Here is an 18616-nt window from a genome sequence, read left to right as displayed (position 1 = left end):
GTGGAGAGGTAGCCTTGAAACATGACTGTCATGATATGACAGTCAACCCGTTTTTTGTACTTTCTCCATTTACAGCCTGTACATCTACATAAACGTCCAAATTTCAAATATAAAGTGCTTACCCCATGGCCACAAATGTTACAATTCACTTTGGGTGGGTGATAAGTACCCGTATTTTCCGTATTGTTCAATAAAAAGCATTTAAATCTGATCGGCGGCCATTTTCTCATAGAGTTATCATGTATCAGTGTGCAATACACCTCCCAACCGATAGGGTCACGTAGATGAAAGCATATGGAGAAAATTCGGGGAAAATGGCCACCAATCCGATTAAAATGCTTTTTATTTAACAATATGGAGGACACAGGTACTTATGCGGGCCCGAGTAGAATTGTAACATCCGTAGCCATGGGGTAAGCAATTTATATTTGAAATCTGAACGTTTATGTAGATGTACGGGTTGTAAATAGACAAAGTGCAAAAACCAGGTTGACGTTCAGCCATGACGCTCGTGACGGACGAGCTCCATGGCATGTATTATAAGCTCTTATTATCACATATTCCCTGATATTAAACTTTTAAAAGACAGGCTATACCTACCTACAAGAATGGGCATCGTTTTAATATTCTACTATTTACCGTCAATTTGTGCTCTATATTTCTTCCATTTAAAATGTGGTATAAAACGTATTACAATAAACGATTGACACGTCTTATTCTGATAGTTCTTTAATCGGCAAACTGCATACTTGTTGCATATTATGTAAAGATTCACAATTTACAATTCAGCACAATGGATTTGACATGAACAAACATTCTGACATTAAAAACTCAGCATGGCCCTATAGACTACAAAGCCTATTTCCACAAAGGACATTTTCCACCAACAGTGGAAATCAAATCACCTTTTCATATCAAGGTCCATTATTTATTCGGCTCAGATTTATCTGATCTGAGCCATGGACCACCATTAGATGAGATTTAGACTCTCAGACCCAGGACCTTTGTTATCGTTGAATACGATTTTGTCCACAATTCCATGCTGTATTGATGTTGGTAGGAGAGATAACAGGCAAACGTTGTTCAAAATAACAATTATTTAATTAAGTAATGCAGATGTTTAACAATAATAATATAATAATAATAATTATAATAATAATAATAATAATAATTTAACTCTTGGGAACGTAAAATGAAACCAAATGGACCTGTAAGGGTCCATTTGGTTTCATTTTACGCTCTCAAGAGTTAAAGATCTATAAGGGTCTATTTGTTTACCAACTCTCCTTCACTTAGCTGGGGACCACCTGGAACCCCCTCAAGGACCACTAGTGGTCCCCGGACCACTGGTTGAGAACCACTGATCTAGTCCACACAAACAGGTGTGCATTCAGCCAAATGACAACATTATAAAGGGAACAGACAATTAGCCTATAATTGAGTTGGAGTTATAGGTGCATGGTGGAAGTGCAGTTCTGTGTCACCTCTTGCCTGGAGTCATCATATCAGGAGACACACAATCTTCAAAGTCACTGTCGTCATAGTCCGTGCTGTTGGTTTTGAGACTGGACCTGGGCAAGAGGAACGGGCTTGTTGCAGATGCGCTGCTTAAAGTGCTCCATGCATCAGGGCTAGAGGGATGGCTCAGGGACCGGCCGTGGACATCTTGGCAAGGAACTGTACAAAAACAAATAAAAGCCACATAATTCATGAATAATGATTTAGCCTACAAAAGGCACATTTCAAAATGTTCAGACTAGTGACTGTCACTGAACGATCAACTCACCACTGAGGAAAGCCTGTTTGCCACTGCTTGTCTCCACGCAGAGTCGAGGCGAGGGTCTTTCTGGGGTTGACACAGAACTCATTAGGCTGGGCACGAAGGTAGAGCAGGTGTCCAGGTCTCGATGTACCCTCTCCTGGGTGTATGTGACGGCAGACTTAGACGGAGTACAGCCCATCTCACCTGATGCTGCTTCTACTCTCCATTAGACACACTGCCGGACCAAGGCCAGCTGAAAAGGGCTGGCTGACGTTATAAATATCCAGCCTTTATGACTGACTGCCAGGAAGGACACAGAATGTTTACCGATCTCATTTGACATCGGCCCTCCCCTTGGCTGGGCCCTGACACATCAAGGGGTGTGTTCTGTTACTACCTAACACATACTGCATGGCATGGTTTGTTGGGCCCCAGTAACCTACTGAACCAAAGCATCACCAAGATCACAGCAATCTTATACATTATTAACTGGGTATCCCAGAGCCCCATAATTCTTTGCTCAGCTTGGAGGAGTTTTCAAAGGTTTCTGAACTGTCCACAGACCCTGCTCTGAGACACAGACTGCATAGACAGAAATGGGCATTAGTGACTCCGTTATCCAGCCTGGCGATTCTGTCAGGCATGTGACTCTGTGTCGTTTATGATTTTGAGTTGCATTCGATAACGTCTGTGTTTGGAGAAATTGTATTTATTTTCTTACTGGATAAATGAGTACCTTTTCACCGTCAGTTGATGCTTCATATCCATATGAGTAAAATCACTGGCTCTTTGGAACACAGTTCTTATATGCCACTATGCTAATGAGACCTTATGGTATTTTCAACGGAAAAAATAACTGTGACCATGGGGGGTAGGGGCCTTCAAACGGCTGTGAAACTTCGGTTGGCTATAGATTGTCTAAATAGAGCCCAATGAACTTGCATGTTTACGATATCTGGTGCACGCTTTCCTTTCCTTTTCCTACAACTCTTTTTAGACGACGATATAAAAGGCACTGTTGCCATAATAATGTACCATCCTCAACACAAAACACAAAGAGCACAGTCTAAAAAGAAAATTCTATGGTTTATTGTAGGAATTACCATTCTTTTTTTTTTCTTCACTGGAACGGCTTGCGCCAGTTCGGTTTAATCAAAGTATAAATCCACAGGTAAGCAACACAAGAGGGTCCTGCCATGGGCAGAAATAGGTGACTACAGTCTGTCAGTTGATGACTTGAGGAGTGCTGCCACAATTTGTCCTTTCAGTCAAGCATCAGAGGATCACATCTTCCCGTTGTCCCCAAACCTTAATCCCCAGGTCCAACGCTAAACCAAGCCCTCAACCCGATATATCCGAAACCTATGTTGGCACCCCCCTTTAAAGTGCATTTTTTAAGCAATCTAGAGTAATCTAATGTAAAGCAGACACTGTTTACATATTCACCAAACTTTTAAAAGTGTGTTAGTTAGGTTCACAATGGCACGTTCTACATCATGTCACTTAACAGCAACACAATAATATAGGATGCACAAGGGGGGGACTCGACAAGTGGCCTCTGGTGGAGGATAAACGCCAAGGTTTTGGTTTTGAACTGGTCCTGTGGGGCTTTGGGACGTGCATACATGCGTGCATGCATGCTCTCTCTATCGCAACCTGTCACAACAACAAGTTCTGCGTCCAAAGAGTCTGACATTCACGTGCTGGTGTCCGACATGGATGTCTCTAGCATCATGTCACTTTCGTACATGTCGCACTCCAGAGTGAGCGAGCGCCGCAGGGATGGCTCCGATGGTGTCTTGTCCTGATTCAACAGTGGTGTCTCCAGGGACATGTTGCTGTCGTCCAATAGGCTTGGCGTCTCCCGCGCGTCGGCAGGCTCAGACGACGTGTTCAGCATTTTGATCAGTGCCGGTCCACTCAGGTTCCCTCGCACCTTGTCCTTGATGTCAGTACCTTGGAGGAGAAAAGTTACACAAGGTTATTACAGTGATACATTCTTAAAGGCAATTGGGCTGGGGTGTTTGCAAATGTATGAAGGGTTTGTATGCATAGAATTTATGCTGAGCAACTGAGAAACATTGCACACAAAAAAGGAAACTTGACATGACACATAATAGTACAGGTGCGTACTGGTAACCTGAGGACAAGGAAACATTATGTAGAAAGAATTACATGTGATATTTTCTTGCCGTTCTTACAGTGTAGTCTGTTTACATTACATTACAGTCATTTAGCAGACGCTTTTATCCAAAGCGACTTACAATAAGTTTGAGTCAAACAAAAGTTCAGTGACATTAATGTTTGTACTTTTTCAATTGACCGTAGCCTATTCTGTCCAAGATAGCCAAGTTGGACAGACTTTTCCCCAGCTGGGCAAATCTTTATTCATTTATCAGAAGCTGAAACAGCTACTGTAATTATGCCAGCTTTCCATAATTACACATGACCCAATCATTCCTAATGAAATCAGTACATACATATATACTGTAAGTGTGACTGTGAATACCTTTTTGACCTCCCTCTTTATACCATTTTAAAAATGCATTTATTTTAATGTGCATATCTCTGAACATCAGTGTCCTTTTGCATCGCTTCTTTCTTTCTGAGATGTCACTAAGACATCTAAACAATATTTTTTTTCTCAACTTTTAAAGGTTTCCATTTCAGTCAGAGCTCCGTTTCAAGCTACACTTCTCAGCCATTGTTGCTGACATATGGCCTTAATGAAGATGAATGTGTAATTAATTAATTCTCAAAATAAATGTTTGATCTGATGATAGCAAGTATATCATTAGCTTCCATGGATCCATATTTTTGTTTTTACCATTGCCTTACCTATATAGGCGTCTGTGTCACCAATGTACATCTCAATACAGTGGCCAAGCATTGTCACAGAAAATGTGTCATCCCTTTTCAGTCCAAGAGCCTGTCAGAAAGAAGTGAACCAAATCAAGCTGAATTCTTGAATAGATATTTTTCCAAAATATAAATAATTGCAGTGTTGTGTTTATTCCATTTTATAAAAGAAAAGAAAATCTGATTTATCCATAAGCCAGGTAATGCATTTTTAAGTAAACAATATGTTTTCTACCAACTACCAGTTCTAAATGCCTTGGGGGGTGGGGGGACAGCTGGACTGAGAAGTTAAGGAACTAAATTATATACCGTATGAAAGTAGTCAATGGAACTCTCAAAATCGCCCATGAGGCTGTGCACGTATCCTATGGCAGCATATGTGGAAGCATGCTGGGGGATTAGAACCAGGGCCTGGCGATGGTACTCCAGAGCCTGGTCGTACTTCCTGCAGGGACAAACACTCGGTCAGATAGTTTCCTTGTAATACGAGACCAAAATGATTTAAATCTTAGACGTTTTGTATAAAAGAGCAAATAAGTTTAACGAGCAAACACAACACATGGGCTGTGAATGGTAAAATAAGAACTGAGGCATTGTTCATTTATTACATGAGTGACTCAAGCTGAAAAACAAAAAATAAAAACAGACAATACCTTCATTATGACCAATGCAGATGAGGCATTCACATTGTAAGGGCTATTTTGAGATCACCATTTTACATCAAATTCACCCAAACCTTTCAAAGCACCCACTTGTACTGCACACGTTCAGCGAGCCCCTCTTATATTTGCTGAGTGGCTTTGCATAATTCATTAATGGATCTTTGCATGAATTCTCAATGAGGGCCCTACTTAGGCAGAATGACTGTAGCAGAAACAAGTGTGTACATCTCTGAATATAGTCTGTGAGAAAAGGTAATGAAATAGACGAGAGTGCACTCTGGGCCTTCTTCCCTAAGCATCCACTCAGGATAAATTTAGCCCCCCGTCCTTTAGCTGTGCTGTATCAAGAATCCCTGACTGCTAACATCACCTCAGGGCCTATAGAAATTCAGAGAGGGACCAAGAGGGCAACAACATAATTTAGGACAAAGGCAGAGAAGCGTGTGCAAGCGATCACGCCATTAGACCCATACTACACCATTCAGTATCTAGGAGCCAAGTATAGAACAAAATGGGCTCTAGACTTACTTCAGTTTCCGACAAACATGTCCCAGGTTGTTCAGCAGAGGTTCCCATTTGTCTACGGTAACCTGTGAAAACAGAGTAAGGCTTAAATAAAGCTCACCTTCTAGAGACATGGCCATTTTCTGAGGACACCCTTTATTATTAATGAATGTTTTTAATGTAACATTGAATAAAGTACCTACCTCATTCCCTATGGCTTTTATCTTCTCCATTGCGTCAAGGAACAACTTCTCAGCCGTCTTCCAGCTGAAAGAGTGGTTGTAGAAAACTTGGACATGAGCCTTTCAGGACAATACATGTAACACCAACGCCTCCTTGCCCACCAGTCAATTTCCCCATTTCACTCAGAACATGCACTTTTCACAGCTTCGGCCAAAATAATACATAACATAAACCATCTTACCATTAATGGTATAATTGTAAGACTTTGTGTTTGTTTACGGTTTGTCCAAAGTTATTAAAACATTACTGAACATTAGGGGTGTGCCGATACACTAATTTCACCAAACGATACGATACGATACGATATTTGGCTCACAACTTCGATACGATACGCACTTTTTTTATTATGAAAAATATATGGGGGAGAAAAAAGCAAATGCACACAAATAATTCTGTTTTTGCATTATTCAGATATGCAAACTTGTAGCTTTTCAGCTACAATAGCCGTTTTGAATCCAAATAGGGCAATAGTGTGACACCTGACCCGAAAAAAAACAACATGTTGTCACCCTTTTCACCTCGGGGCTGTTTGCATGCCTGATTATTATTATTGTAAAAAAAATAAAAAAAAATTGAAAAACGATACATATCGTCACGAAAACGTATCGCGATATATCGCGGGACGATATATCGGCACACCCCTACTGAACATACCTTAATAATTGAGTCAATGTCATCATGACATCAATGCACAGTTTATAAGACATGGATGTTTGAATTGTTCGTAATGGTTTCAGCTAGACTTTAAGACTTGCATAAAAACACAACAATAACTTAACTTTGACAAAGAACAACCTTGCAATTGTTATGTTATGTGTTGGATTACCCATCTCAAGCCAGTTTCGAGTCTCTACAAGTTGATTTCCATACTGTACCGAAATTAACTAAATTCAGTGGCTTCTTTGAAAATCAAACGACCTTCAGTATGATTTGGGAAAATCATTGGCAGTATGTCAAATATACCAAGAGTCATTGTCAAAGGGGCTACACAAGTTTAAAAGTTTCGAATTTACGTGGACTTGGCTGGTGGCAAGGGTTAATTTTCCAACACATCTTTATTTTTGACCATATTGTGTAACCAAATGGATATACTATACTAACACACACACACACACACACACACACACACACACACACACACACACACTTAAGAGTTCATAAGGTGAAGACTCCAGTCCAGGTGGTAAAGAGCTGCTCACAAAGTCAAAACATGGTGTTCTATACATGCTGGTATGCCGAGCCGTGTTAAATGCGTAGCTAGTGTATTCTTCCATGTACATGCATTGTGCCCTGCCTGAACCAGTGTCTGTGTGTGTGCGTGTGTGCACGTGTGCGTGACGTGTGTGGAACTCACTCTCCATTCTGGAAGGCAACCACAGCCACCTCATGCATGACAAAGGGATCCTCAGGTGCGATACTAAGTGCCTGGCTGAAGAAGCGTTCTGCCAGCTTGGAGTTGTTAGTCAGACCGTACTCTAGACCAATGTATAACATGGGTAGGTGACACCTGGACAAGAGGGAGGATGGGTGACATCAGTGATGGATAAAACTCAGCATGGGTAGTTCATTCAATCCTCAATAGTATTAATTTATTATTTGGTTATAATACAATGCGATACATCTAGAAATCTTAGATCTATATTAGACACATTTCTAACTTAAACCATCAGGAGTACTGGTCCATAATTAGGTCAAACATTATTTGCATAGCCCTGATGAATACTACTGATCGATTAGTTTCAACGTAGAAAATATCAGAAATGTAGGCGTAAAGTACCCACCCTTTCATCAGCTGTGCGGCAGTGAAGTAAGCAGCCATGGCTTGGTCATGTTCACTTTCTACTGCAAATGAATGACCATACGCAATCCACGCTGGCCCGTATGTCCTCTCCAGAGTGGTTGCTTTGCTGCAGTCAACATACAAACCCCCCACTTTGTTAATAGTACAGACACAATATAAAAAGTGTAAGGCAGGTGATCTGAAACACATAAATTGTTTCCTTTGCAGAGAGTGAATACTGTACCTACCTAAGGTATCTCCGTGCATGTTCGTTTTTATGGCCAACCATCAAATAGTAGCATCCGACAGCAAACCAGGACACCTGGGTAATGATTTTATTGGGTCACCAAACAGCAAGATGAGGTGTAAACACAGAAAAGAAATACGGAGGGGGCAACTTACGGGGTTGTTGGGATACAAGTCCACAAGCTTGTGTGAAAGGAAAAACAGCTCTGCAAATGAATTGTAAAAACAAAACAGATAGTAAACAACAGAAAACTGAAAAAAATGTGCCTCATTAAAATACATACTCTCAGTATAGTTAGAGAATAGAATAAAGTAATCAATCACATCCCTGACACAATAATTCTTCTATGCCATTGCCTGCTTATTTTACCATTTGCTTTGCTGAGCTCCACTAATGTTCCTATGTGTACGGGTAAACAGTTGGCATGGAATGGGTCTTTCACCATCACCCTGGAAGGAATAAAAGAAGAAGAAATAATTGGGATTATACTGAATTGCAGGCCTCCAGTGCTGGCACTCAGTTGTAAATGTATTTCAGATTTAAATCCGATTACAAAAATGCTACTGAAGTCTTGAAAGTCTTGAAATTACATGGTATACAATGTTCCTGTTCAGTTACTGTATATTAGGCATCTACTACAATTTTTTTTGAGTAATGTACCCATGCTGCTGGTGAATAATACAAAAGGAAATTAAAAGCAACACCTACATAGACGTGAGTTTGTAGCACATCTTGAAGTCACAGTTGTAATAATGCCTCTCAGCGAGAGAGACCACTACATCCAAATTGTCCTGGAGTCCATTGACCATCTCTGGCACCACCAAATCACTAGGCTTGTTATACTGCGAACGACAAAGACAGATGGACACAGGTGGGGGACGAAAATGAGCATGAGACAAAGGAGAGATGAGACAAGGGAATGCAGTAGGCACTAGGCAGAGAGAAGACAGATGAAGAGGGACTGGAACAAAAAGAGGCCACAATCACATTAGCATTTCAATTAATGCTAACTTAAGATAAATGAACGCTGAGGATCGGCAACATTGGAGAGCACCGCAGGTTGCCATGGTTACTGGCCCTCTTGTCAGCCAAATTATGAAAAACGTGGCTGGATATTTGGAAGTTGACCAAGTTAGAGAATAATGTTAAGTCATTGCTGACAAATCATCACTATATACAGTATACACTGTGTGTGTGTGTGTGTGTGAGACTATTAAAAACTATTTGTCAGAGATTATATGCAAATCATCAGACTGTACCTTCTTTAACTTATTCTCAAAGAGGAAGTGCAGCAACTCCTCCTCTTCATCAGTACACTGTTGACTCAGAGGGAGCGAATCCAGGAAGTCTTTTTCTAGCGGGTCATAAAACAAGACGTTTTTTAAAATAGAAAAGTCACAGAAGGTTACTGAAATCTAGAGGAGAGGGGTTATATTAAAAGAACCCTACACCTCATGAACGAGCCTCATCCTCACCTTCCTGCGCAGTCAACATGTGGTGGGACGTTAAAAGGTCAAAGGCTTCAAAGCAGTACACATCCAATTTCAAGGCCTCTTTGTAGCTAGAGGTGGCCAGGGGCCGGTTGTCCATGGCATCATAGATCTTCCCCCGCAGTAGGCAGATGGAACTGTTGATCTGAAAGAAGACAGCGAGTGGTGAGAGGATAAGAGGAGTGTGATGAGTGCAGGTCTATTGGTAAACATGAAAAACAAACCCCATATTCCTCTAGCAATGCACTATGTTATCCATCAATCGTTCTGTTGCTGTAAGAGGCATATGTACTCCCCCCCCCCCCCCCCCCAAAGAAGGCCTTATGTGGTGAGAGGATAAAAGGAGTGTGATGAGTGCAGGTCTATTGGTAAACATGAAAAACAAACCCCATATTCCTCTAGCAATGCACTATGTTATCCATCAATCGTTCTGTTGCTGTAAGAGGCATATGTACTCCCCCCCCCCCCCCCCCAAAGAAGGCCTTATGTTATGCAAAATCTGAAATTTAACAATCCATGTTTTTGAAATTCAAACAGAGTTTACAGCCCAATAATGCTTGTTTTAAGGATAGCTACAACAAACTGATCAGATCTATAGAATGAATTTCATGGGTCCATTAGGGTTCTGGACAGTCATTTTGGACCAGCATTGAGCTCTAATATGGAGCTATATGTGATCAGTCCAGTGCTTCAGAGGTTGCTGGGACTTACAGAGGCAGCAGACATCTCCCAATCCTTGGCAGATTCTGGTAACCCATTGTCCTCCTTCAGTGGGAAGGAGCTCCTGTCCAGGAGCTTCTTACTGGCTGGCTCCTCCATGTCCAGAATGTCCAAGGCTTGCTGGAACTCTTTGGCAGCATACTAAAGAAGAAGTGAATTCATTTAACATCTCCGACAACGATCCATTACAAGCTTAATTCTGCAGCAGGAAAAAAACAGGCTATAAACCCAACTTGACTATTTCATATTTGCGAGATGTTACAGTTTTTGTAACAGGAAAGCGGGCCAAAAACTCACGTGACACCTAGCAGCAAGATATTGACAAGATCCATACAGCTGTGTGGGAAGGAAGTAAGGGACAGAGTGTTACCTCAGACTTTAAACTGATTGCATTCAGTATCAGATTCAGACAGTACAAGACAGCACTCACAACTCACATTCTTCTATACTTCTGATAGAAAACTACAAGAGAGTTTCTGAGTGATGCCATACTCAACAGTTTCAACTCTAGGCTTTGTAAAGTTGTGCTGCATCCAAGCTTGGCCACCTATAGTGCGTACTCCTTACCGTGTCTAGTTTCCGTGAGCGGAGCGCATGGGAGGCTCTGTGGTACTGAGATGTCAGGTAAAGGCACTGGGCTAGCCAATAAATGTCCTGGGGATCCTCTGTACACAAAAACCGGAGAGCGGGTTAATCCTTTTTGTCACAATAGACATCGACTGGCCTGTAATGCATCACATCCAGCTCCTTATGAGTCTATTGAGTGCTAAGCACCACTACTATAAATACACAGTAAAATCCTTAGGTGTTTATTTATCCAGTCGAAACCCCAAGAGTAAACAAATATAACCAAATGAACCCGTTAAATTACAGTCATTTACTGTGTATGAACAATGCTTGATTCATTTTTACTGTTACAGCGCCAAACAGAACTGACGCTTAGCCACAGGAGGATAGCTTCAAAGAACCGCCACCTGACACGAACTGACACACCAGCGTGTCAGTTAGCAAGTGACAAGTAAGTAAGCTATAGAACAGGGGTCTTCAACGTTTTTTCAGGCCAAGAACCCCTTAGCTGAGAGACAGATGAAGCAGGGACTCCCCCGCTACATATTGTATAAAATTGTGTTGCAATGTAGACTACGTGTAAACTTTTTCATAGATAGCTTCATAGACTAGTTTGACAGCATTATCATCAGTGTATGTTGGATTCATGCTAATGTGTATTTCTCAGACATTTAACCACTAAAACCATCAATACTTAGTAAACTTGACCTTTCACTCTGTACTTGGTCTGCTGCCGAAAATAGACGATCTACAAGCTCACAACGAGCATGTAGATCTGCTATTTTCGGCTAAAGTTCTCCTCAGAATAGGGATGCTAGTGTTCAAGTGGTTCATGTAAAAGAAACATCCTGTCACACAAAGATTTGGCAGCCCCCCTGTAGTAACTCTGAGTCTGAGGACCCCCTGTTGAAGACTCCTGCTATATAATATATAGCACATAAAATAAAATAGTGTTGATCAATCACTCACCGTGGGAGAGGGATGCTATCTTGTCGGCCCAAAACAGAGCACTTTGATACTGTTGCTGAAAACACAGAAACATGATGGAGGGTCTTTCAATCAATGCCATGTAATGGTATCATATTCAATGGGTGTTAAGGTCTGGTTAGCTACAAGGCAGTGGTGGAAAGTAACTATGTACATTTACTCAAGTACTGTACTTTTTTTTACTTTACTGGAGTATTTCCAGTTTTCAGTTCTTTTACTTCTACTCCACCACATCTCAGAGGCAAATATTGTACTTTATACTCCACAACAATTATTTGAAAACTCAAGTTACTAGTTACTTTGCAGACATAAATTACTATATTATAAAACTAATACATTAACCACTTCAGCCCTATTTAATACATAGGCTATTTGAAAATAGCCGATATACAAGCGCGACGCGTTGTGAGCTTTTGGTACTGTACGTGTATTTTGATGCCAATACTTTTGTACTTCTACTTAAGTAACATTTTTAATACACAGGCCTTTTACTTGTAACAAGAGTATTTTTACATTGTGATATTGCTACTTTTACTTAAGTAAAATATCTGAGTACTACTTCCTCCACAGCTACAATGTGAGTTAACACAGCTTTAGAAAACTAACACGTTTTAAACGTTCGTAATATTCTACAATGCTTATTTGCTGCTAGCCCCGGCTAATGTTAGCTACAGAAACTACAGAGGGAACTCGTCTTTGCTTACCTGGTCAATGTAGTGCCGTACACGCTTTCGAAGTCTGTCAAGATTCATGGTGATTTTGATATAGTTGTCCCTTTGAATATTAAAAGTGTGTCATTATTAAACTCAGTGAGAAGAGCTAGTCTGGGCTAGCCTAGCTAGCTTAGCCAGTTAGCAACGTTAAAATCAAACCCGCGGCTTCTCTCCAGTGTTGCCAGGTTCTGCGAGACAAATAAGCAACCAGGTCTATGAAAACAAGCCCAAAAGAAGTGACTTAATTTGGCCACATTGGCAATTTGCATCTATATTCATCAGCTATTTGAAAACATAAAAAAAAAACTCTTGAGGAAAAAGTGATTTAAAAAAAAAAAATATATATACACAAAAAAAAATGTTAAACACAAATCTGGCACAAAACATTTTTCAGATGGGGGGGGGGGGTCTGCAGACAAATACATATTAATTTGGGAGTCCTTGACATGAAAATGTTTGAGAGCCACCGGTTTAAACATCATTAGGAAACAAACCTAAAAAAAAACGCAACCCGCAACTACCAATATTTACAAGCGATTTTACAGGAAAAACAAGACCAAAGTCACTTATAATAAACGGACATGGCAACACTGCTTCTCTCTGCAGCGACTGTTCTGCTCAATTCTGTCGTGAGGAAACTCTAACTGGATTGGAAAGTTCCGCCTCTCACCCGGTGTTTCGTTCAAAGCGCTTATGTAAAATTACTAATATTAATAACAGTATAATAATAATAATTAATAACAACAGTGGTCTGGAATTCAAAATGTACTTGAGTAAAAGTAAAAAAAAGTATTGGTATAAAAATGTACTTAAAGTTTAAAGTACCAAAAGTAGAAAGTACTCATTATGCAGAATGTCCCATTTCACAAGTTTTCAAATGTATAAATTGTATACAAATCTTTTGAAAATAGCAGATCTACAAGCTTGTAGATCGGCTATTTTCCAATGGCCGAAATGTATGGGCTCAAGTGGTTAATGTTTGCTTTGTAATAATAATCTAAATCTACAAAGACAAAGTATAGAAACTAAAGATGAGACGAAGTGGAGTAGATGAAGTGAAGTAAATGAGATGAAGTGGAGTAGAAGTAAAAGTACTGAAAACTGGAAATACTCCAGTAAAAAAAATGCCTCAAAATTGTACTTAAGTACAAATGTACTTAGTTATGATTCACCACTGTTAATAACAGTATAATAATTATAATCAATAATAATTGTCACGGGGTAAAGTACTGAGGAACTTTACATGCAGACACACTACACAGCTGCTTCCAATCATAGATATATCTATGCTTCCAATAGCAATCACCATCAACCCGGCTGGTAAGTGTGGGTTTACTTGTGTTGCATGTTTTCTTTACGGTGTACATCTGACATTTCATACAAGGACTGAAAGGGTTTTAAATATGTTTATTTATTGACACTGTGGGGAAGTTAAAAGTATTTGTTGGTCACCTGATGCTCCTATGCAGTGCTGGCAATCCTGTAGATTGGAAGGGGCCAAGCACTGTAGAGGAGGAGGGGTGTATGTTCATGTTTGTATCATGTTTTGACTTATTTGTATAATTTGTGAATGAATTGGGCCTGTAAAATATAGTTGAATCAGTTTGGAAATTATTATGATTAAGAGTAATTAGATAAGATAACTCATGGGCCTCAGTTAGCCATAGTTGAGTTAATGGGTTACCAATTCATGATTACTGGTATGGTTTGCCCCACCTGCTTAAATTGCAGGCATGCTGATTGCTGAAACTAATTGTTTTGTTTCCGGGGAGGTAGCTGTTGCTGGACGGACAGGAGCCAGATGTGGAGGAAGTGACGTCGGACGCCGGTTTGACAGGACTGTCAGAGAGCGAACGCTAAGTCGGAAACTTTCATGGACTGTGGCTTGGCCGTGTATTGAAAACAGACTATTATATTCTAATTTGGTAGACAGGACTTGTACTATAGAGGAGGAGGGCAGTGTGAAAGCTGTTTATGGCTACGGCCAGGGGGGGATTGGAGGGGGGGGCAAAAGCTGGAAGTAAACGAGCTGCTCCAGAAGAAGGAGAGTTAAGTGGAGGGAAAATGAGGAAAACTGAGAGCGCCGAGTTTAAAGTTATGTACAAACTGAAGGAGCAACAAGGAAAGGGGGGGTTCAGAGCAGTCAATCCGCTAAAAATTGCGGAATCACTAAAAGGAGTTGGTGAAGTGGAGGCAAAAATCCTAGCTAATGGAATGCTTATGGTGATATGTAAGAATGCAGAAACAAAAAAGAAAGCCGATGCGGTTAAAAAGATAGCTGGGCAAAGCGTGGAAGTGTATATCTCAAACAGAGTGGAGGGAGCTAAAGGAGTTATTTATGGTGTTTGTGCTGACATAACTGAGGAAGAAATGAAGGAGCAAATAAGGGGAGGAGAAGTGAAAGAAGTGAAGAGATTCAAAGCACGGAATGGTGGTAATCCAGACGCTCCAGTACTGATAACTTTTGAAGGTGATAGTCTGCCGCCCAGAGTGTTTTTTGGATGCTTGTCATTTCAAGTGAAAAAATATGAGAGGCCACCGCTTAGATGCTTTCAATGTCAAAGATTTGGGCATGTTGCTGCGGCATGCCGCGGCAGTAAAAGATGTACAAAATGTGGGGGGGATCATGATCTGTTGGAATGCGACGTGACTGAGTCAAAGTGTTGCAATTGTGGGGGCTCTCATATGGCATCTTTCCGGGGATGCCGTCACGCTGAAAAGGCAAAGCAGGTCCAGGAGGTTAAAGAGCAGCATAAGATTACGTATGCAGAGGCTCTAAAGAAAATAGACGGAAGAAGAGACAGTGGTTCCGTGTATGTTAGTTCTCACTCTCAGATGGCCGCAGTAGCCCCACGTTCCCCACGCCCTCCTCCTGTGCCAGCTGATTCAATTGTGGTGAAAAAAGAAAGTTTATTGGCATTCATGGTTGATGTGATGTACGTTGCTACTATTAACAGGGATAAGATCCAAATGAAAAACAAGTCTGACATAATGAAGGTGGTGGCTGAGGCAGCAGAAAGGTTCTTGGGAATGGGAGCCTGTGACCCAGTAGAGTTGCATGCGTATATGGCACGCAACAAAGGAAAAAACCCTAAGCAGCAGGAGAAAGGGGTAGAGGAAATTGAGGTTGATCAATCGGAGAACGATGATGATTAAGTTAATTATCATGTTTTGTTTGTTGCAATGGAATGCAAGGAGCTTAATTGCAAATGGACAAGAACTCAAGAAATTTGTTGATATTGGTGAGGACAAGCCTGCCCTGATATGTGTGCAAGAGACATGGTTAAAGCCATGCCTAGACTTTGTAATACCAGAGTATGACTGTATAAGAGAAGATCGTAAAGAAGGGACAGGAGGGGGATGTGCAATATTTGTTCGGGCAGGGGTGCAATACCAACGGGTGGCACTTCAACCACTATGGAGTGTATGGCAGTAAGGGTGTGGGGGGAGCAAGGTAGGATGAATGTTGTTAATTTATATAACCCGTGTGTCCAGCTTAATGTGGATGAGTTGGAAAAAGTTGTAAATGAGGTGGGGACGCCAGTGTTATGGGTGGGGGATTTTAATGCGCATAACCCACTGTGGGGGAGCAAAGACAGAGATAAGAATGGGGAAGTGGTAGAGGAACTAATGGATAGGTGTGGGTTGGTGTGTATGAATGATGGGAGGCCAACTAGGTTTGATATTAGAACAGGGAGGGTATCATGCATTGATTAACCATAGCATCTCCAGAGTTAGCAGGGAAAGGGGAGTGGGAAACCATTGAAGAGAATACAATAGGGAGTGATCACTTTCCGATAGTGGTGGGATTTGGCCAGGCCTTATTAGTGGAGGAAGACAAGAGGCCAAGGCCACTAAATTATAACAAAGCTAAATGGGAGGAATTTGCTGAGGGGTGTAGAGAGGGACTGGACAGTGTTAAAGGGGAAGGCACAATAGAAGAGTGGAATAATAGTCTGTGTGAGATGATAAGGGATAATGTGAACCAATGCATTCCTAGGAAAAAAGCGGTAAAACGTAAGAGTGTACCATGGTGGAATAAAGGGTGTGATGAGGCAGTGAGGGAAAGAAATAGAGCATTTAAGGTGCTAAGAAAGTATCCAGGGCAGGAAAATGCTATAGAGTACAAGCGGTTGAGAGCAGTGGCCAGGAGAGTCATAAAAAACTCTAAGAGAGAGTGTTGGAGGGGATTCTGTGGAAGGCTGGGGGAGGACACATCAGTAGCGGAGGTGTGGGCAGTGATCCGGCGAATGGCGGGGGTGGTTAAGGGAAGAAGCGTCCCTGTGCTAGAAGAAGGAGGAGTGATTGCTACAAGTGATATGCAAAAAGCCAGTATGTGTGTGAAAAAGTTTCAGGAAGTACATAGTGGGGTGAATATTGGGGAGGAGGGTATAAGGATGAGGAACGAGGTAATAAGAGAGCAAATGTACAAACTTGAGGTGAGCCAGGATAACACTGACCCTAGTAATATTTACTTTACATTGGATGAGTTACGCAGAGCAATACAAAGAGGGGGTAAAACAGCCCCAGGGAAAGATGGCCTAGGATATGAGGTGTATAAAAAATTGGATGATGTAGTATTGGAAGAGATACTAGCACTCATAAATTCAGTGTGGGAGGAAGGCGTTATCCCGGTGGCATGGAGACATGCTGTTGTCATCCCCATCCTAAAACCAGGAAAGGAAGCCACAAAGCCAGGGTCATATAGGCCAATAGCACTCACGGTTGTTCTATGTAAAATAATGGAGAGGATGGTGACAGACCGCCTGACATATAAATTAGAGAAGCAGGGTTGGTTCACGCCAATTCAGAGTGGGTTTAGAATAGGGAGGGGTACTATGGATTCTGTGCTGGCACTAGACCTGGACATAAAAAAAGCTAAGGCCAACAAGGAAGGAGTGGTAGCCGTTTTTCTGGACATTGAGAAAGCTTATGACATGCTGTGGAAAGAGGGGTTGGGGGTTAAGCTGTATAATGCTGGAGTGCGAGGGCGGATGCTAAATTGGATCAGGGCGTTCCTGCAAAACAGGACCATACAGGTCAGAGTTGGGGGAGCATTTTCGGAAATAGTGGGGATAGATAATGGTACCCCCCAGGGGAGTGTTATTAGCCCAGTGCTATTTAACGTAATGATCAATGATATGTTCCAAGAGGTGGGGGCAGGGTTTGGGCTGTCATTATTCGCTGACGATGGGGCAATTTGGAAGAGAGGGGGGAATATTAAGTTTTTAACAGGGAAAATACAAGGGGCACTGGACAAAGTGGTAGGCTGGGCTGAGAAGTGGGGGTTTAAAATATCAGTGGAAAAGTCCAAGTTTGTGATATTCACTAATAAAAGAAAGACAGGAAACCTGGGGCTTTCTATGTATGGCAAGCCACTAGAGAGAGTAAAGGAGTTCAAATTCTTAGGAGTAATTTTTGAAGAGAGAGTAACGTGGAGAAAGCACATAGAGAAAACTGTGAGGAAATGTGAAAAGATTATAAATGTGTTGCGATGCCTTGCTGGGAGAGAGTGGGGAGCAGATAGAGAGACACAGTTAATGATTTACAGAGCCATGATCCGCTCAGCCATAGACTATGGGTGCCTGGCATATGGGGCTGCAGCTAAAACTAACCTGGCGAAACTGGATAGAGTGCAGGCAAAGGCACTGAGAGTGTGCAGCGGGGCTTTTTGCTCAACGCCAATCCCAGCCTTGCTGGTGGAGATGGGAGAGACGCCACTTAGATTAAGAAGAAAGAAGCTAGCCTTGCATTATATAGCCAAACTAAATGGGCATGAAAAAGTCCACCCAGGCAGGCAGTTGCTGAAGGAGTGCTGGGAATGGGGAGGTGGGGAAAGCGGGAGCTTTGTGTACAAAATAAGAGTGGAGGAGGAGGAGCTGGGATTGAGTGGGGTGCGGGGGGGCACTGCGGTGGTGTGGCCTGCAGTTCCTCCATGGCTGCTACCAAATGTGGAGGTGGACTTCATGATATCTGAGAGAATGAAGGAGAAGGGGAGAGGAGAACCAGAGGATTTGGTGCAGGAGAGGATGCGGGAGAAGTGGGAAGGCCACGTACAGGTGTACACAGATGGGTCCATGGA

General features: G+C 41.7%; 1 protein-coding gene across 1 annotated transcript; it reads right to left on the bottom strand.

Moving 5' to 3' along the window:
- Positions 1–2829: 2829 nt before the first annotated feature.
- Positions 2830–12709, bottom strand: cdc16 (cell division cycle 16 homolog). Its single transcript, XM_080457234.1, has 18 exons — positions 12526–12709; positions 11804–11858; positions 10835–10932; positions 10565–10603; positions 10259–10408; positions 9533–9692; positions 9317–9411; positions 8766–8899; positions 8427–8506; positions 8213–8262; positions 8059–8132; positions 7812–7937; positions 7385–7537; positions 5991–6054; positions 5812–5873; positions 4931–5066; positions 4601–4691; positions 2830–3718 (listed from the first exon to the last, which is right to left on the bottom strand). Exons 1-18 carry the CDS (start codon positions 12571–12573, stop codon positions 3459–3461), a joined length of 1875 nt encoding a protein of 624 aa, XP_080313360.1. The 5' UTR covers positions 12574–12709; the 3' UTR covers positions 2830–3458.
- Between the last annotated feature and the right edge of the window lie 5907 nt (positions 12710–18616).

This window comes from Gymnoscopelus braueri (assembly GCF_963280865.1).
Source record: "Gymnoscopelus braueri genome assembly, chromosome: 18".
NCBI classification, from domain to species: Eukaryota; Metazoa; Chordata; class Actinopteri; order Myctophiformes; family Myctophidae; genus Gymnoscopelus; species Gymnoscopelus braueri.
This window is presented reverse-complemented; position numbering and strand designations above follow the sequence as displayed.

Excerpts from the sequence above, each read along its gene's own strand:
- cdc16 (XM_080457234.1), bottom strand. The coding sequence starts at position 12,573 with ATGAATCTTGACAGACTTCGAAAGCGTGTACGGCACTACATTGACCAG. Across the intron at positions 10,604-10,834 it reads GCTCACGGAAACTAGACACG|CTGTATGGATCTTGTCAATA; the intron begins GTAAGGAGTACG and ends CTTCCCACACAG. Across the intron at positions 8,900-9,316 it reads TTGAGAATAAGTTAAAGAAG|TATAACAAGCCTAGTGATTT; the intron begins GTACAGTCTGAT and ends TGTCGTTCGCAG.